This window comes from Anarhichas minor, unplaced genomic scaffold (assembly GCF_050575085.1).
Source record: "Anarhichas minor isolate MPS153535 unplaced genomic scaffold, ASM5057508v1 ptg000014l, whole genome shotgun sequence".
NCBI lineage: Eukaryota > Metazoa > Chordata > Actinopteri > Perciformes > Anarhichadidae > Anarhichas > Anarhichas minor.
Window position 1 is genome coordinate 885,773 of NW_027466460.1, and position 21,525 is coordinate 907,297.

At 40.2% G+C, this 21,525-nt stretch overlaps 1 protein-coding gene across 1 annotated transcript; it reads right to left on the reverse strand.

Annotated features, from left to right (window-relative positions):
* Window positions 1–337: 337 nt before the first annotated feature.
* On the reverse strand, window positions 338–19,249 carry LOC142950070 (neuronal membrane glycoprotein M6-a-like). The gene is made up of 7 exons (XM_076091974.1): window positions 19,213–19,249; window positions 9,741–9,933; window positions 9,135–9,291; window positions 8,002–8,155; window positions 3,219–3,295; window positions 3,020–3,085; window positions 338–601 (listed from the first exon to the last, which is right to left on the reverse strand). Exons 1-7 carry the CDS (start codon window positions 19,247–19,249, stop codon window positions 449–451), a joined length of 837 nt encoding a protein of 278 aa, XP_075948089.1. The 3' UTR covers window positions 338–448.
* Between the last annotated feature and the right edge of the window lie 2,276 nt (window positions 19,250–21,525).

Below are 21,525 nucleotides of genomic sequence, written 5' to 3' on the forward strand. Positions count from 1 at the left end.
ATCACGTGATTATGGAGCTTCTGATCGGTAACTTTTAGCAGTATGCAATCTGCCATCACCAGCACCACTTCCTCTGATGAGGGTTTGTTCTGTGCTTGTTTTCACTTTTTAAGGTAATGGTAAAGACTTCACTCAAAAGTCAAAGTCAGGGTTAATATAAGTATGAGGCAAAACAACAGAGCGGATGCTAAAGTGTTAGCACAGATCACCTGAGCCAATGATCTACTGCATGGTTTTTGTGTGTTTTCATTATTTTTACGTTATCAAATTAATTCTGCCTAATAATGTCCTAATTTGTGTCTTTGAATGTATGTTTGTGTTGTCGTTCTTTCTTTCATGTGTGTACTGTATGTTTCTGCTATCCTTAGGCTTTTGTTAGGCCTTGTGTGTTTCTGTGTGTATATCAGCTTGTGTGTGTGTGTGTGTTGTTTCTCTCGTAAGGGTGTGTTTATGTGTAGGCATTGAGACGTTCTTTGGAGCGTGTGGAGTGGATGTCATGCAGCTCCTGCTCCTCCTTCGATTTGATGTCCTCATACTTCTGGATCCGGCTAGCGTCCTTCAGATAGCCCCAGTTAGCAGCTAGAGCCATCAGGAAATGGACCTGAAGGAGGAGAGGAAAAGCCATGGTTGATTCAAGTACATATGAAGTAAACCAGAAAACAAACCTCTAGTTTGTTTTGCATATACTGACACCTTTAGTCCAAATGGTACACAAATGAGATACAGATAAAGTTTGGACAAAGTCAGCTTAGACAATAGATACTAGGTGTGTGGACACAATGATAATTCTACCAGGTGCATGTAGTACAATTTTTATTATTTTGGAGAAAATGTCCGCAAATCTCTTTCAAATGTATTGCATCACTCTTACCACTAAACAGCAATAACGTGCAAAATTCATACTACATACCAATGGTATATCTTATGTACTATATATACTATATACTGTCTATGGTCACAGTACTTTTTTTGCTTTTATACAAAAAGAAACTTAGCTGTTTTGTACGAAAAGAAATGATACAAAAGTCCGGTGGATTGGCGTCACTTGCCAATCAACAAGAGACTATGAAATGTCAATCAAACTTCACAAAAAAGCAACAATTTTATTACATTGAATACTTTGTTTTTGTCTTTTTAGATCTTCCTGTTGCCATCCCACCACCAGGTGCATATTTTCACATGTGCATTGAATTGCATCAACAACACACAATCTTTAGGGTGCCCTGATGGGGGTGGTAGATAAAAGAGAAGGTCGCTCTTCTCCCAGTAGATGGCAAACCCCAACTTGGTTAGGAGTGAGATCAATTGGGCTGTATAAAAGGTAGATAAATGAGAGGGAAAGAAAGAGGGGGAGAAATCACTGTCCCATAAACCCATCTTTAAGCTGCACACTAATGCTGCTCAGCCCACTTCTGGACAAAAATAACTCCATTTTAGCATTCGCTCACCCTGCAGCTAAAAATAATCCCTCATGGTATCAACAAGCATTTGTGTTAGAGTTGTAGACTTGAGGCAGAGATCTGGTCACGTTTGGCCAACTCAAGAGCCAAGGCAGCAGGCCCGAGTACACTTAGGTATCATCAGCTAATATTAGCTTGCTGCAGATACGGCGACCATCAGACCATCCTCAAATTGTGTGTATTCTTGCTCTGTTGTTAGTTAGTAGTTGATTTTTTTAAAGTACCTGATGACTGTGAATTTAGATTGTGTGGACCCAGTAGTAGAGGTGAAATGCTTTTCCCCTATTTGCTTGGAGCATGTGGCCAGATCTTACACACTGCATCTTTAAGGCAAACACGTCCCTGGTTTGATTCCAACTGGTGACCTTGTCTCTTTACACTGTCAACTATCAAATAAGCGCAAAAATGCCCTTTAGTTCCTACGGAATGGGCCCCAGCCTAAATGCATAAAGTACAACCCCTAAATACTCCAGCTGTTAGTGTGGTAGAGGGCTGCTCTTCTCCCAGTGGATGGCAAACCCCAACTTGGTTAGGAAGTTTGGAAGAATTGGGCCGTTATAAAACATGGGGACTTTTCTCTGGACTTGACCATGATGATGAGGTTGTCGAGATAGAAATAAATCCTAATGCCAGGGTTGCTTAGCGGCTGCAGTGCCTTGTCCACATTTCTGCAGAAGGTGCGGGGGGCCAGGGAATAGCCAAATGGCTGCCTGTTGTTTCCTGTGTTTCAAAGTAGTAGTCCTCAAGGCATGATTCTTATCCAGCATGTCCGGTTTGGGGCAGAGTTGACCAAGTACAGTCGAGTAACAACAGCTTGATGTACAATGGTGAATCATTGTACATCAAGTTATCATTCGGTGGCGCTATGACTATGATTCAAAATTGGCCTATAAATGTATTCAGGCCTGGAGTCTTATCAAACAGCTGAAATTTGGAAAATATCTGACCGTGTGGATTCGAGTAACGTTTTACAGTTTATTTGTTCATGGCGAAGGTTCAAAATTCCCCAAGCCGCCAAGCCACCACCATTCAACAATTACTTACAATCTTTGCAACGAAGCACTATCAAGGTCTAAAGGCTTTTCTGAAAAAATTTGAGAGGGATGTGACTGATCTGCTAGGAGGATGTAAAAGTACACAACCTGTAACTTCCTGTTGCCAGTAGGTGGCGCTATGACTATAATTCAAAAGGGTCTTATAGATGACTTAAGGGAGAGAATATGATTGAGCATTAGATATTTGGAGCAGATTAGACAAGGTATGGCCAAGTTACAACAACTTGATGTCTTCCACAAATGTCTAGGACAAATGGTTTATGGGTTATGAAAGGGGCAGGGCTAAACTATCGGTGGTCGGGAACAACTGCAAATCAAAAGACAGAACATTTAAAAAAAATTTTAAAAACATATTCGAGTATAGAGCACAAGAGCTGTTTCAGTGAGCTTTGTGAGCATTTTTTTCCTATTGTAATTTGACCCACGGATTGGAGGTCATACCAATCAGTGGCAATTAGTTCTCAAGGCCCATAGCCAATCAGATATGAGAATAATGGTCCTCACCATGGCGATGACAGCAGCTCCTGCTCCTGCCAGTGTGCACACGAATAGATGGAAGGTTAAGTCCAGCTGTAACACACAACACAAGCCATTTTTGGTTGAGTTTAAATTTCTCTGCTTTTTGTTTTGAAACAGGTCACAAATCATATTTGCTATCTGTATCACTTCAAATTTCTTTAAACGTCTCTCTATTTCTTCTTACCTCATTGGATTCACACATCTTGAAGAACTTCTCAGAACCAGTACACACCTTCCTCTCCTCAGAGATGGTCACCACTCCTGATGAACAGAAATATTAGAAACACATATTCTTCATTACTCTGACCATCTTTTTCACCCATTGTTGTTTTGCAAGAATGCTGATGAATATACTGAAGAACCTTTGGATATAATTTTCCTGCTGCTCTGAACAAGTATCTGAATTTAATTAATAACATGGACTGACATTTATGATTCACTGGTACTGCACTGTTAGTCACTGGAACTGTACAGTGTGACCACAGTGTGCTGCTGGTGGGAATGCACTCAAAGTGACCTGAAAATGATCACAGTGTTGAATCCAAACCTTCATGAACCAGCAATTTTATTCTTGTGAAATGTTGTAATTATTATCCATGAGAAATGTTTATCAAATACATTTATTAGTTTCCTGACAGGAGGCCAATTTGCAGTTAAAAACTTTGGACAGTAGAGGACAGTGCTGCAAGATACTCTACAAAATGCCTCTTGGTGTGTGTCTTCTGGTGGGCGCTCTGGAGAACAAGATGGTGGCCAGAGCTGTGACTGCATCATGTAAAATAATATAAAATGTCTCAATTGCGCCCCCTACAAAAGTCAAACTTTGAAGGTCTACGCCCCTCACACTGCATGTCCGATTGACATGAAATGTGGCACACCTGTCCGGCTTCGTGTCCTCTACAAACAAGCCTATTGGACCATTCAAGTCCTAGATTTTCTGCCATTTAGAATTTTTTTTAAAACAAGTTTTTTTATTCAATTATATTCTACTCTTCCTGAAGCCTAGATCTGATCTGATTTTTTGATATCTTATTGCGTTTTGAAGATTTTCACCAATAAACTTCAAAAGGAGCAAAATTTGCAAGACATATCCACATAAGGACCTGAAACATACCGTGCAAGTTTCATTCTAATCGAATCCAAGAGGGCTAATTTGGGCAATTTTAAGGCATTTTGCCCATTTACTGTTTTTACAGAGGTTGTACTTCAACAAACTACAGATTCCATCACATCAACACCAAATTCGTTCAGTACTATCTTAACAATTTCATGATGAAAATGATCAATTTGTGACTTTTGATCGAACTATGTTGCTGTGGCGTGCTGCAATTTTGTGCCATTCACACAAAGTTGTTTTTGAGGGGCTAGTGATGCTTATAAATGAACGAAACTATCGATAGCGCCCCTACAAATTTTCAATGAAACAGCCCTCACCTTGACCTAGATGTATAAAATTTAGTAGGCAGATGTATCACATGTACACTGCTCTAAACCCAACAGAAAGTCAGCCATTTTGAATTTAGAGTAAATTTGCCGAATTCCAATCTGGTCAATACAAATTGCTCAGTCTGATTGCTTTTTTACTTAAATTTGCTGCGGATCATTACTGGACAAAGCTTATCAAAAGTTGTTGAAAGCATGTTGATATCTCATTGCGCTTTGATGATATTGAGCAATGAACTGCAAAAGGGGCGTCGGTGTGGAGTTTGCATGTTCTTCCCGTGCCAGCGTGGGTTCTCTCCAGGTTATCCGGCTTCCTCCCACAAAGATATAAAGCTTAGGTTGATTGCTGACTCTGAAATTGCCCGTAGGTTTGAATGTGAGCGTGAATGGATGTCTGTCTCTTTGTGTCAGCCCTGCAATAGTCTGGCGACCTGTCCAGGGTGAACAGCGGAGGAATGTATTTTTATACCAACAATGGCTTGTGTAACGACGCGACAGTGATTCTGCAGCACTGTTCTCCTGATCTGGAATCTTTTATCATAAACTGCAAACCCTTCTACTCCCCCCGTGAGTTTGCTTCATTCATACTGGGTGGTGTTTACATTCCACCGCGGACCAACATGTAGGAGGCACAGATACTGTGTGTGGAGCGGACCAACCCGGACTCTTAAGTTATTGTCCTTGGCGACTTTAACAAAGGTAACCTCAGTCATAAACTCCCCAAATACAGACAGGTTATCAAATGCTCAACCAAAGAGGAGAACAATTCGATCACTGTTACACCACAATAAGCTGGGCCTATCACGCCATCCCTCACGCTGCACTCGAACACTCTGGCCACGTTATGGTCCATCTGATTCCTGCATACAGTCGTGAGGAAATCAAAGCAGTGGACCAGTGAAGCTATGGAGGATCTTTGGGCATGTTTAGGCTGTACAGACTGGGATGTTTTCAGGACTGCTACCAACAGTCTGGATGAGTACACAGAGGCTGTGACGTCATACATCAGCTTCTGTGAAGACAGCTGTGTTCCAACAAGAACCAGGGTGCATTACAACAACGACAAAGCCTGGTTCACAGCTAAACTCAGATAGCTAAGGTTGCAAAAAGAACAGGCATTTAGGAGCGGGGACAAGGACAGGTTTAAAGAGTCAAAATACAGGTTTAGCAAGGCGGTCAGAGATGCTTAACAACAGTACTCTGAGAAACTGCAACACCAGCTCTCAGCAAGTGACTCTGCTTCTGTCTGGAGAGGTCTCAGACAGATCATCAACTACAAGCCTAAAGCCCCCCACTCCATGAATGACCTCTGCCTGGCAAACGACCTGAACAAGTTTTACTGTTGCTTTAAAAGACAGTGGGACAGTCCTGACCCCATCGCCCATGACCCCATCCACCAGCTATAGACCACCAGGTCCCCTTCCCCCAGCTCAGCAGGGGCCTGCTCCTCACATCCATACATCCCAGAGCCCCCTATCCCCCACCACAATGACGACTCTTTCTATTCTGGAGAGACACTAACAGACTGTTTAAAAGTCAGAACCCCCGCAAAGCAGCTGTCCCAGACTCTGTCTCTCCCTCCACCCTGAAACACTGTGCTGATCAGCTGTCTCCCGTGTTTACAGATATTTTCAACACCTCATTGGAGACATACCACGTACCCCCCTTCTTCAAGATGATGCTTCCTCAAAAAACCAAGGATCACAAGACTTAATGACCACAGGCCAGTTACCCTGACCTCTGGTTAAGAAGTATTTTGAGTGTCTTGTCATGTCTCGCCTCTAAACCCTCACCGACCCACTACTGGACCCCCTGCAGTTTGCCTACAAAGCCAACAGGTCTGTAGACGAAGCAGTCAATATGCCGTTCACTTCATCCTCCAGCACCTGGACTCCAGGTTCCTGTTTGTGGACTTCAGCTCTGTGTTCAACACCATAATCCTGTCTCTGCTGCAGGTCAAGCACTCCCAGCTGCACATGCCCGGCTCCACCTACAAGTGGATCACAGACTTCCTGTCTGACAGGAAACAGCATGTGAAGCTGGGGAAACACGTCTCTAAATCTTGGAACATCAGCACCTGAAGTTTGCGGATGACACCACCCTCATTAGACTCATCTCTGGTGGTGATGAATCCGCCTACAAGTGGGAGATTAAACATCTGGTGAACTGGTGCGGACTAAACAACTTTGAGCAGTCTAAAGACAGTGGAAATGGTTGTGGATTTCCGCAAGAATGCAACCCCACCTGCACCTATGACCCTGTGTGACTCCCTGTGGAGTCCTTCTGCTTCCTGGGCTCCATCTTTGCCCAGTACCTCAAGTGGGAGCTGAACATCAGTTCCATCACCAAGAAGGCTCAGCAGAGAATGTACTTCCTAAGGCAGCTGAAGAAATTCAACCTGCCAAAGACAATGATGGTGCACTTCTACACTGCCATCATTGAATCCATCCTCACCTCCTCCATCACCATCTGGTACACTGCAGCCACTGCCAAGGACAAGGGCAGACTGCAGTCTATCATTCGCTCTGCTGAGAGGGTGATTGGCTGGAATCTCCCATCCCTCCACGACTTGTTTGCCTCCAGGTCTCTGAGGCGGTCAAGAAAGAGTGGACACACACTGTTTAAGTCCCTTCCCTCTGGCAGGAGGCTGCGATCCATCAGGACCAATACCTAATGCCACAAAAACAGTTTATTCCTGTCTGCAGCCATTTTACATGATTTACCATTAAACATCAAGCTGTTGTAACTCGACTGTTCTACCTTGAATCTGGCCCAAACTTCACATGCTTCATAACAGCACAGGAATGAGGACAGCAAGATACCAATATTGACTTACCCACCAGTTAATTGCAGACAGACATCTGCGTTATGTGACAAACTTCATCTCATTCTTATACAATTTATATATTATATGGCTTACACTTCAGATACAGCAACGTAATGAATGCTTCTCGTGCCTCATCTAGTGCCACGTGGTGGACAAAGGAAGTTGTGCCAACTTTGCACTACATCATTTCCATTGTGATGACTAATAAAGTTCAGGTTAGTTCAGTTTAATTAGTTTTGAGTAGGGGAAAGATCTGGGCTTCATTGTGGCGCTTTTGTGGCAATTTTGTTACACACAGACCTTTTTACATAGTGTGTAGTAAGTAAGTAAGTTGCCTGCACTAAGTGGGAGGGCAGTAATCATTCACTGCAGGGGAAATTTGGTGTCCAGGATTATGAGAACCTGTATTTAACTAGCACTCGAAACAACTTTTGTGGATAAGAAAACCATTTTCACTTTAATAAACCCAAAAGGGAGGAAATATAATTGCTTCTTTCAAAATGTATGACTTGTAGTTGTGATCTGAATGATATCATCCAACAAAGATTTGTATGGACACCAGTACTTCTCAGGCAAGAACAGCACAGTATTATGCTCAAAAACAGGTAATTATTAAGCTTGAACTCAAAAAGCCAAGAGAGATAGATGCTTTTCTCTGTCCTCTCCATGCTTTTGAACTGAAGTGAGTGGCACACACCAAACTGACGCAGATCCAGGCAGAGGTTGGCTCCCTCCACCAAGCTGGTGTTCTGACACATGGACCAAACGTTGAAGTACATGAAGACCGGCAGGCTGGTGAATGCTGTCACTCCAAGCCATACTAGGAAGAACAGGTAGGCCAACAACATCAACTGCAAACACAGAAAAAAGATATAATGAGTGACAAATACGATGTGTTTTGCATCAGTGATGTGCTTTTTGAACATACTAAAACAGTGAAAAATGACTCGTGTTTTTTAAATGAACATTTTAAAAAATTTTGTTTGTCAAAGGTCAAAATCACTGTGACTTCAAAAAACTTATTTCAAGTATTGATCTGCAGAAATGGATGTAAACTGCAACTTAACTTGTTGGCAGAGGAAACTCATGATATGCACTGAATTAAGAATCCAGTTTAATCAACTTAGTGACTGCAATTTATTATCCTATCCCATTATTGAAATATCATATTTACAGCATATAACTATCACCTACATGTGGGTACATCACAAGATATTGCCTTTTTATGAATGACAATTCATTATAAGGGCATAACTTCTCCGATTTAACCTGAACATGTTGTAGTTTTTAATCAAACAAATAGGAGACAGTGCATTTGTTGGGGACTATTTTCAGTTTAGTCCACATTTGGTGCTCCAGTGAGTATTTGTGGCAGCAGGAGGCTTTACATGGAATTGTCAAAGTAAACTCCTTTGGTTGTGTTCATGGTAATGATGTAACATGTCACCCAGTGCAACAATGTGGCACACTGATGTGTTTTTAACAACAATGGAGCTCTATGGCTCACAGAGGAAGAAGATTTACCAGGGCTTTGATTCACCCGCAATACTTGTCAGTACGATTCACAATTCACTGTTGGTTTTGGTCTTTTCATGGTAATTATTGACCAAAGGAAACATAGGAAAAAATAGGAAATAGGAAAAATAGGATAAAATGTAGTTTTTTTTCTAGCCTTGAACTTGAATACATATCCTTATCCATTAGTAATGATCAGTTACTGCAAACTACCCAAAAACATCTTGCTACAAAGCGCTCTATCCGAAAGTGTAACAATAGAATTTAAAATGCCACTGTATCAAATAAAATCTACTGGTTACAAAGATCTCTTACGAATGCAGTCAGGCAGCGTCCGCAGGCAGTGATCTTGAACTCCCCATAGAGATCCCTAATAGCTCCGGTGGTGAAAAAGCCCTCAACCAGCAACAGCACTCCAAACACAAAGAATCCAGCTGCCAGGCCGTAGATGATGTACTTCAGGATGTCGATACTGTGGAGAGAACACACACACACACACAGTGCCGGTGATTAATAAGTATGTATATGTTTATTTCATGCTACACTGCATCTTGAAATGTTATTTGTAGGCATAATATAAGTCAGAGATGATAATTAAAGATGGAAGATGAGTCCGGATCTGGGTTGGGGTGTTGGTTTAGGCAGTGGGTGGGACTACCTGCACTTTTCCTCTTATATTGAGTGGAAAACATGTATGATTAGATAACTTACATTCACAGTTGTGTGACTATTTATTTTCATTTATAACAATTATGAGAAATAAAAACACTCTATAGACTGTGATGAGATATGTTTGGCATGAGTGGAATGCTATGTAATTTGCAAATCATCATCAAGTCATCATGCTAAAACATGAAAACCCACAGGTAAGGTCCTTTAATCCTCCAGAGAAATAAAGGGTTACTAAAATAAGTTACTTACATGGTAAACACATCCAGTGTTTCTCCCGGGGCTCTGATGACTTCAAAGTAGTTCTGAAGGATGGTGACGGTGCCGCTCAAAGCCTCGTGGCCACACCCACAGAACAAGGCCACACCCATGTAGAGGAGAATGGTAGCAATGAGAGAGGCCCAGGGCAGACTTCCCACACATCGCTCACAGCACTCCTTGCAGCCTTGACATTCACAAAAAGACAGAATTGTAAGGTTGGCAGCATCTTAACATACAGTATGATGAAATCAATTAAATAAAAGTTGAACAGCAACTGAATATCAATCGACAGAATGTCAATATATACTAATAAGATGATTCGGAAAGCTGATAGTTAGTGCACACAATGGTAATGAAGATATAAGGTAAGTACAAGATATTAAGGATTAACAGAGAGAGTTACACAGCTTAAAAATGAACAAATTAAACCAACCAACATCAAAGCAGATCTTTCCAACAAAGTAGAGAAAGTAATGCAAATCAATGACACAAGCACCACCCCCCTCCCAATGAATTTTACTCTTAAAGATTTAGCTCCATTGACAATGGAGACAAAATTATTATAAAACATGTCCTAACCGCATTCTGAAGTGTATTCATAAATTTAGAATTTATTGATGATCAGTTTATGTCTATAATTATCTGGCTTTAGCCTAGAGCCTTTATCTCCTCTATACAGTAATAGTAATTAACACACAAAGCTTGTATACATACATACTTAGTTACTGCTGACACAATGCAAAGACATACATCAACTGTGGCAGCTGCAACACTTCAACGTTTTGGTGCCATCTTACCCAGAGTCAGCTGAGACAATCAATATCACTTTCTACTCTGTGTCCAGTACATACAGTACATCCATGAGCCTCCCTAAGCTCTTTAAATTACACTTGTCGGGCACTTATTAGAGAAGTTAGGCAAACAGGCGGTTAGAGCACCATTTTCCATCCATTAAAAAATCTGATTAAACCAGAGCAACCAGATAATTTATGTAATGTGATGTTACTGTTGAAGTTATTGAAATAATTTCAAACAAATTCCATCCACTTCACCGGCACTCGCATGCCCAGTGTACGCAAACAGTCATGTGATATTCCTTTTCAGGCTTGCTAGCATGGACAGAAATCATTTCGCAAACGACGCTAAAACGCCTGTGTGGACGGAGATCATTTTTTCTTTTAAAACCCCGTTTTCAAACGAAAACGTATTAGTGTGGATGTAGCCTTAGTCAGTGTTGATGAAGATTTACGTGTGATCACTCTTTGTCTTTTCTATGCCATCCTGCTGTGTTTGGCATATCTTGACGTGATCAAATACACTTCTCCGTCTGCAACATTGTATAATTGTGCAGTGGCCTTGAATGATGCACCAACAACTGGATTTAAGCAGACATTTTCACTTGTGTGGCTGCCTTTCCAACTGTGATTTGCTGCAGTTGCAACCAGATAAAGGCTAATCTGTCCTCTTTTAGAATAGTGAGGGGTAAAGGCCACAGTACAGGGCAGAGGTTCCCAGTCCACAAATACATCAACAACCCACATATCCATCTTTATTACAATGTGTTTTTCTTGAAACCATGGATACTGTAATAAGGATAAGGATAAGGATGTTTATTGTCATTGTAAAAACATACAACGAAATTAAGTTGGCGACTCATCAGTCAGTACAGCAGCAACAGTTAGAAAGTGTATAAAAACATTAAGACAAGACGATTTAAAACAAGACATTAAATAAATATATACACGATAAAACAAGATAAAGCACTTTGTGTTAGGAGGGCAGGTAAATACCATCTTGCAGGAGGCACAGTAAGACTATTTTACTATGTAACTTAATCACACATTAACACGATGTGTCCAGCTTAACTGCAATAGGTCTGTAACAAATAATTAGATTCAATGCGGATTGTTGTATTTCACCAACTGACCTGCCTTGCATGTGCATGTAAAGGAGATAATTAGACTACATGGTGAGGGCAGGGTTGGGGTTGGGTTTAATCAAGTGACAACCACCACATCTGACTGGTACAATCACTGTGGACGTCTTTTAAGACGCAGATCCGCTCAGTGCTGCTAGATGCTGAATCAAAAAATGATCTTAAGTGTAATGAAAACTATTTAAAATCTTTTACAGCTAGAAATACATCTATCAATGGTTTTCCACAAGGATTCTTGATCTATTGATTTAGAGAAGTTTCTTCTAATGTCGAGGTGATCTCACAAAAACATGTGAAATGACCACAACCTCCTAACAGCGCAATACTGGGTGGTGGTGTTAAAATTGCTTAACATTAGGTTTAGGCAATATAACTCATGTTATATTTATACAACAAAACAGTTAGGATTTGGAAAAACATCATGGCTGTGCTTAAAATAAGTACGTAAACTAAGTACAGTAAAACATGTCACGAACGTAACTTCACAATAACTCAACAACACTTTGGGACGTGAACACATCTTCTGGTTGAAAGCCCTGTCTTTATTTGACCCACACACCTCCCCCTCCCACCCACCATAAGTAGTCTTTCTCACTGTTTATACTACGTCACTAGCTCTGATCATTGCATGTTCACAGGGATGCATTTAATATGTGTGTGTCCACAAAGGAATCCTTGTTTACCTTCCATTGGCATTTTTTTTCCGTACCACCACCGCGTAATTAGCTGTGGTGGTCATTTCACATATTTTTGTGAGTTCAGGCTGTGTGGTGTATGTATTGGGGGTGATTTTGAGATTCCATTTTGATTAAGAAGACATAATGGCCATTAAAAGAGGTGTATGTTTTGGGGCTAGCTTTGCTTGTTTGACAGGTGTTTCTGCCAATCACAACCAGCTGCAACGTCTACTGCTTTCTTTAAAAGTCTCCATTCTGGACTTTAAAAATCCATATCAGCTTGAACACACACTCCGTCTTTAAAATAAGCCCACATGTAGCTATGCGGACTCACTGAAGCCTGCATGTAGACAGAGCAGCAATCCTACAGAAAGACAATCACACAAACAACGCTTTCCTACCCCCCTCTCCCTGTTGTGTGTGTGTGTATGTGTGTGTGTTTGTGTGTGTGTGCGTGTGTGTGTGTGTGTGTGTGAGTCATCGTGCTGCTCAGGTTTAATGGACCAGCCTTGTTGCCATGCCAACAGGGGTGTGGCAGGAGCCTGCTGACCCACTTTGCCTGTAGCATTGTCATGGCAACAGTGTGGATCTGCGAGCGTTACAGTCACACTAATGCACATTTTCACACACACACACACACACAGCAATGAACGCACAAAAACACATTTACATAAACACAAAGTCAGCCTTCAGCTTCACAATAGTCTTAGTTTGTGGAAACAATCAATGTACAATTTCAATGTGCCTCTCTACAAAATATGAGCCGGTTACGGAGGAACAAAAATGTCTGCTATGTCCAGCAGGAAGGTACCATTTTGTGCCATTTTTAGATTCAGAATTTCCAAAATGTGCACGTGCCACATTCTAATAATGGTTTGTTTTACACACACCTGAATCATTTCATGTTTGTAATGCCATAAAAGCCATTCATAAAGAATCAGATCCAGGTCACATCATAGCAACAACTCTGAGGCAGATGGGCAGGCATAGAGAGGGAAATGATGATATTGTGATATTAATGTGTTTTTACGGGCATGTGTGAATGTTGTTTTTTGAGAGAGAGGGTTTCATGCAATGTGTTTGTGTCTTGCGTATAAATATTTTCATATCTGCATGTATATGAGTTCTGTTTCTGACACTGTCTGTGTGCGTGTGTGTGTGTGTGTCCTGAATTTCTGTCATGTTATAATCCTCGCCATATTTCCGTATTTGGGCTTCACAACACAGGACAGACGCTGTGACCTGCTAAAAAGTGGAAGAGGCTAAACAAAAAAAGCAGCCATGTACTGCATCTATGTGTGGATGCTTTCTTTGTTTAGGAAGAGGGAAATAGTTTCAGATGTGCTATTACAACAAGAATCTATTTGCCATCCTATTATTCAAAAATACCGTAATGTATCTGCAACATTGATAAGGGAGTCGGTCATCCCCATTTTCTATTTCCTGTTTTATTTGAATCATTTTAAAATCATTTTAAAATGTATTCATGATATCCCTTTCTCCTTTACACAGGTTGGTGTTTACAGCAACATTGTATTATTCATTATTTATTACTTTTTTCATTCAATCATATTAGACATCAATGAAATCTTTTATATATTACACATCGGTAATGTCATTGTATACGTTCCTGGTGGTTTCTGTGCGGATGACAATCAACTTGAACTGGAAATATGATTTATGGAAAACCAACGTCTTGGCCAAATGATGGTAATGTCCGTCGGTCTATTTGTCTGTCCATCCAACACATTGATCCTGCGCATGAATTGTCATTATTTCCAGAGGATCATTCCTCATTTAATCTAGTACCACCACCACCAGGACTTAATTCATATTCACATATTTACAAATCCATCCTTTTGATTTTGATCATCCAATGGTCTTTCCCATATAGAACCATCTATTTGACTAAATCGTTTGACATAAGACGTTTCCGATCATTGTGTGTTATCTGGGAGTGGTTCACGCACACAGTTGTTTTCTAGCTTTTCCCACTCAAACACGCTTTCATACTTTCACATTGAGACTTGGTGCTCATTTGGCAAGCAATTTGGCCGATGCTGTCTAGCCTGATTGTCTAACGCACTGCTGTATGTGTGTGTGTGTATGTCTGTCTGTCTGTCTGTCTGCATCACTGTGTCTTAGCTCTGAGAGAGGATTACTGAGGTCTCTCTCTCTCTCTCTCTCTCTCTCACACACACACACACACACTTACACACACAAGCGCATACATCAGAGACACACATACAGTGGCATGAAGATGGACTCAACAGTCAAAGGCCTGTTCTAACAGAAAATGACAAGTTCATCCCCACTGCAGGCTTTCGAGTGAGATGCAGTTGAGCACAATGGAGTATAACCCAGAAAAATGTAAATATATGATTATTAAAACAAATCAGAGAATACTGTTTGGTTCAAATCTGAAGATTTAGAGAAGGTCCTTTTGTGTGGATTGTGGAAATGTTCTGTGTGTGACTCACACACACACACACACACAGTTAACTGTAGACTCTGCTGGCATTGACTCCTGTGATTCCAAACAAATCCCTCCTTGCCTCTTCATCCATCACTCACTCATAGAGCCTGAGTTGTTAAAGCAAGCAAGGAACCAGTCGATAATTTGGCGAGATATATTTCACCAGGAGTCGGATAAAAAAAATGTGAATCTCAAATCCTATTCCTGTTTGACATGCCAAGATTGTTCGATTTTTAAATGCACTAAACATTACAATAGATTATTTGGATATAATTTGGATATAATTTGTTGTGCCGGATGCTTTCCACCTGTATTCACAGTAGCTGGAGATCAGTGCAGACACAGTGCTGACTGGATGAATAAGTGGTTCATCACCAAGAAATTGTTCAGCTTAAATCACTACAGGAGAAGAGCAAGTCAATAGCCGAGCAAGCAAGCATCCTCAGGATTCACCAGTTCCCCACTGTGTCCTTGCAAAAATGTAGGATGACGTAGTTCTATTTTCTGTTAATGACAATATCAGCTGTGATTTTTGCAGGAAGGCAGCCCCGCTCCAGCACCATCCTCTTTTTCATGACTGCTTTAACATAAAGAGGATACAGAGCAGCTGTACAAGAGACAGTAGGAGGGGGAAGCCCCGGTGACTCGCGAGACCAATCGCATTTCAGTGATGGATGCGTTTCAGACAGACAGACAGATTCTCAAGCAGGCCGTCAACAGGAGGCATTACAGCATTAATCAGCTGATACTGTCAATGGGCACACAAATGGAATGGGCATGTACTGCTCATGTCTACCTGCCAAAGCGACATGTAATCATGATTGGGTAATTATAAAAACAACAACTTGAACATTCTAGATGGACTATGTGTTTCCCTTGTAGGTGAAGTTAAGACAACAACAAAAAATCGAATGCATTGAGGAGTATTAAGGTGTGCCTCTATGTGCCTCCCACAGCTCTCTCCTAAATCCTTTTTTTCAAGTTACATTTTCAGTTTCGTGGTTTCTTGTATTTCAACTCTCAAAACTCTGATTTCATAAATATAAATATATTCCACCAAGACATTTTTTAAATTGACTCACAACAGAAAACATCAGCCTGACGACAGCCTGACAAATGGTGAACAGAAATATAAAGTGTGCAATATTTGTTGTTGTATTTAATGTATTTAACTGTATCCGTTTTCCAAAAAAATCCTTTTGCAATCTAACCTGAGTAGACTGTGCACATACAAACCTATAAATACACCTAAATAAATAAATGCCTTAAAGGGGACATTCTGTATTGACTTTTTTCCAGTTTCATTGTCATAAAACACAAATATTCAGAACAGTCTGAAACACCATTTCACACAACATAAATAAAATACAGAAAGCTATTTAAATGACAATTAATTTGCAAGATATTTTTCCTGTTAAAAGGAAAATCCCCACTAAAATAGTTTTTGGAGAATTGGAACCAATCCCTCCTTAAGCCAAATGGCAGAGAGATAGACTAAAGTGATGTTTTCATCCACAGAATAATGTTTCTGAGCAGCTCCATCGACGAACTGGAAGCGCTGCCGAGACACTATGACAGCAGCCTCTGAGACAATGACATAGGATTCTCTGATGAAACCCTCCATTCAAATACAAGTATAGATACAGTATACCGCAAGCTCATAATGTGTCACAGCTACTCAGAGTGTCACAAAACCACACCTTTGTGGTTGATTGAGTATATAGTGTAGGTTTCTCTCTCTCTGTGCATTTAAAAAAAACAATGCAAACATCTAAAAAACAACCATACCCAGCAACAGGGTCAACCACAACTCCTCGCCTACATATATTTGGTCCTTGAGCCTTGATGATGAAGATCTGATGGCGGATCTGCTATCAAGGTTTGTGTTAACCTCTTCCACCCGCTATTGGTCATAATACAGACCAGTTAGCCAGCTGCTCATAGTGTGTAAATGCCATACACTCACAGGGAGCAGATTGAACCTTTTGATTAGCTAGTTTTGTATTGCTTATGTCAATAAAAGGTCATGAAATTATCTTCAGAGAGATACAGCAGAGCGCACTATTGCCACGGCTTCCTCCTCTGCTTCTTTCTCTCTCCCATGCTCCTCACCCCTCACACCCTCTGTGGGCCTGCAAGTCAATTTGTATTGACTTATTCCTCTGTCCATTAAGTTCCTTTCTATTAGTGGTCACAATAATGAAATGGATACGAGGCGAATACACAAAGTCCACTTTCAGTTGCATGACTCCTGCCAGTTTTCCGTTTGACTTCTACAATAAATGATACGACTTAGGCAAGGCGTATGGATATGCTGTATAATAATCAGAAGACTAATCAGACTTTAGAATTCTGCACTTTGCACAAATGATTTGTTGTTATTAATCATATTAGCCAGCAGCACATCTTTGTCAGTCATGTGTTCAGCCAAGTTCAGCAACATAAGAAAAGAAACAAACAGTTATCCTAAAACGTTAACGATCACGGGGGCAGAGAACTGATGACCATTTGTGACACAAGATTAAGGGTTAGGCCTTGTGTGGAACTGATTTAAGACCCGAACCAGATCCCTGACATAGATCCAATTCCACACATTCTCTGGATAAAAAACGGTGCATCCCCGCATTAGAAATGTGAAAATCACATTCAATCTCATCACATTGATATTAAATACTAAATTCAAGGTAATTCATCAGTTTAAAATTAGGCCCGTGTACGACATATGGTGCTGTAGTCTCTCTTCATGTCTCTACCAGCCGCTCGGCATCACTCGCTGTCTCTGCCTAGATTCACATACTCCCCCATGTCTCCTCGTCGTCTAACCTACCACAGTTCATCACACATGGAAACACACCTGTATTTTGTCAGATGTGCGCATCCCATTCATTAAAATGAGAAGATAAGGGGGGGGGGGGGGTGTAAAAAGAAAGCAATGACGATGGACAGAATGACGCAGATGTGGGATGGGAACTAATAGATAGGAAGAACAGAAAAAAAAGAAAAAGTATCTGTAATAAAAAAATCACATTTGCTGGAAACATCATGCCTCCCTCTCTGGCTTTCTGATTGGCTAAAACAGGTTCCTTCCAGAGAAAAATACACAAATCCGCCTATCACACAACGGAATACAATTCCAATAGCCGTGTTACCATGGATACAGTGTTAATAAACGTGAATAGTGTGACAAATTCAAATAATTGTTTATTTTTGATTAAACAGATCCATCCTCGATTACATTTCTGAATCAGTTTAAGCAGCAACAATATGACCGATTTCAGACTGAAGGTAAATTAAGGAAATGGACACGCCCATTTTTAATGTTGAGAGCAACAATACAATGCAATAAGAAATATGAATATGCTATTTGGCAAAGAAAAAAAACATACGGCAAGAGATTACTTATATGTTTCATTGTGTGAGATTAGAAATTGGCAAAAAAAAATGGGTGGAGAAAGAGAGGGAGGGAAGTGACACAGTGAGATGGTGAACATGAAGGAGTCAAAATAGAGGGTTAGAGACAGAAAAAGATGGACAGAGAAAACAAGAGACAGAGCCCTGAAAAGGCAGAGAGACCGACTGAATGTAGAAATATAGTGAATGAGAATGACTGAAGAAAAAAAATACAGAAAGGGAGAGGGCTAGTGTTGGAGAGATGTGAAGAAAATGGAGGGACAGGGTAGGGAGTGACACAGACGGCAGAAAAAAAGGGAGAGCGAGGGAAAAAGGAGAGGGAAAGGCGTTCAGACAAGCGTGGAGCATCAACAATGAAGGCTAACAAAGAAAACCCCAATGCAGGCATCAATCACTGAACCACTTGGCTGTTTTTTTGGAAGGTTTTGCCCCACACTCTTCTACCCCTCTCCTCCCCCCCCCCCCTTGCCACTCCCACCTACTCCTCCATCCATCTACCCAGCCATCCATCCATCCATCCATCCGTCCATCCATCCATCTGTCCGTCCATCTGTCAGCACAGGCTCCAAAACAACACCAACCCTCCGGTGTCTGCCGTCTCCTCTCACTCTCAACCCAAACAACCTGCTTATTTATGCATCCCTTCATAAAAAAAAAAAAACGCACAACAAAAAAGGGTTATATAATCTGTGATATTATCAGGAGCAGACATATAGATGGTATGATTAAGAATTCAAAGCCTATCGTCCCACTTCTAGGAAAACAGGCTATTTTGGCAAATAAATGTACAGACAAAGATCTCTGCTTGTTTTTTGTTACTGCAGGACATGTATGCTGTCTTCTGTCTCTCTGCCCACTGCACACACAAAGGAATCCCATGATACCGAGAGGAACGGATGAGCAGAACAAAAGGCACAGCTGATTAAAGACAAATGAGATGAACAAATTAGTCTTCTGCCTTACCTTTCTGGCTTTGTGATTCATCCATGTTTTCCTCCATTGTGGCAAGTTACAGTCCCTTTGTCTCTATAGTGTGAAGCTGTTTAAAGCCCCTTGCTAGCTCTCAGCACAGTGTGCGTGTGTGTGTGGGAGGCTGTGTGTGAGAGTGATTTTTTTTTTTATCTCCCTGTAGATGATGGAGGCTCAGGGAAGTCCCTGTTTCAATTTTCTGCTCTCTCTCTCTCTTCACACTACCTATTTGGGCTTTTCTATCATCCTGGTTCTTTAATTATCTATAGCTTCAGCTTTCTGTACTGATATTGATTTAAATAATGTTTGTGTCAAAAACAGAAAAAAACATGTAAAATCCAATATCATTTTCTTGATATAAAGCTATTTCATTTACACTCAGTCAAATTTGATTTACATTGTTGGGACATTATTAGATTTAAAAAAATGAAGCGTTAAAAACAAGGTGTGAGGCAGGTAAGAGATAACCCATTTCATTTAATAAAAAAAGTGTACATTAGTTGATGTACGTCTGTATTCACTCTAAGTGAATAAGGAACTCTGACAAGATCAATAATTGCAAATACTGACAGATAAAGAAAGCATACTAGACTAGAGAGAACACCTTGACACCATTAAACTGCGTGACTCTTCTGAGCGAAATACACTGAAAGACAACAACAAAGAGGACCTCTCAAACAAGGCAAACCTTAAAATGGTGTGTAGTACAGTGAGCACATGATGAAAACACAGGTACCACATGTGTAAGTTTCTCATCCTTCACAAAGGAATAGATTTTGAGAGATAGAAACCTCTGCCATGTACAACTCTCACCAGGCTATTCATTATGCACTTAACTTTAGACACAAAAGGCTATTAAGATTGAATCCAGCCCAGTACTGACCAACAGCTAAAGTTAGAGAACAAAAGTAAAGTGATCATTTTAAGAAGAACACTTCAATAAAAAAGCAGCTTGTTTTCTCTGGAAATCATAAGCTAACATTAGCTGAGCAGACTGAGAGCTGGCAACAGGATCATTTCAAAGACGTCGGATATCTTCAGTTTAAGGCGTGACTTTAAGTTGTTTTTTTTCATAATTAGTATATGAAGAAAACTATTATGGTCTGACTACCAGCATCTTTCACTAAATGAATTCTGCTTTTGAATGCAATGATTATTATAATGAAGCAATTTAGGTATTACCACTAAATGTGAGCGACAATAAATTAATTGGTTTTGGGTAATTGTCAAAGAATACAATTTTATCAAATCAAGAAATCCTTCCATGGTTTCCTACACTCCAAAAATGTAGGGAAGTGAATTGTTTTTTATAACAATGTGATTGTTGATAATTCCTTCAGGTTTATTTTCCAGTAACAAGAACCAACAACCAGTCTTTATTATTTTTTTTATTGCAAGAAAAGAGACAAGACATGAACCGAACAACACAATGGGTCAGCGGGATCAGTCAGGCTGGGTCAACCGGGTGTTGTGGTTATTGACAATAAATGTTATTTATTTCATTCATTCTTTGTTTTTAAAAGGCAATTTGTGTATTGTTGTTGTGTTTTTTCTCTTTTTTTGTTTGACTGATTGTTCCAGCTTTGGGTCGCCTCCAGACCCTTGAAGGAGGGGCTGGCCCATTGATCCCTTCAAATAAAAAAACAGCTCCCAGACCCTTAGGAGGGGCCTGTTTTTTTTGAGGGGGATTAACAGTCTCATTAGTCACTGGTGATCCAGCCTTCCATCCCCATGCTGCCCGCTCCAGAGGGAACTGTCAGAGTGCCCTGAATTAAGCTTGAGCCACCAGGGACGGGACAGAGCACAACAGGGGAGGTTGTGGTTAGGGGAGGAGTGTTGACAGATAGAGAGAAATACTTCAATATACCAAAAAAATAAATTAAATAAATTTAAATAAATTTAAATAAAATAAAATAAAATAAAATAAAATAAAATAAAATGAAAAGAGTACAAAAACAGAAGATGTATTCATTACAAAAAAAGATAAGATACATAAATAGTCATGGATTAATAAATGCATTGGTTGACAGACGGATGGGAGGTTGTCAGTATGGGGTATGATGTGAATAACAGTTTTTTATAATTATTATGATAATAATAATAATAATAATAATATTGTTAACAACTATAGTAATAATAATAATAGTAATAAACAGCATTATCATCACAATAACAATATAACATTGTCAGAAATAATATCAACAAAAATGTAATTAAATAGTTTCAGCAATATATCATCTGTAGTAATAACATTGACCAAAAAGTCTAATGAGCACAGAAAAAAAGCGAAGACCAGAATAAATATAA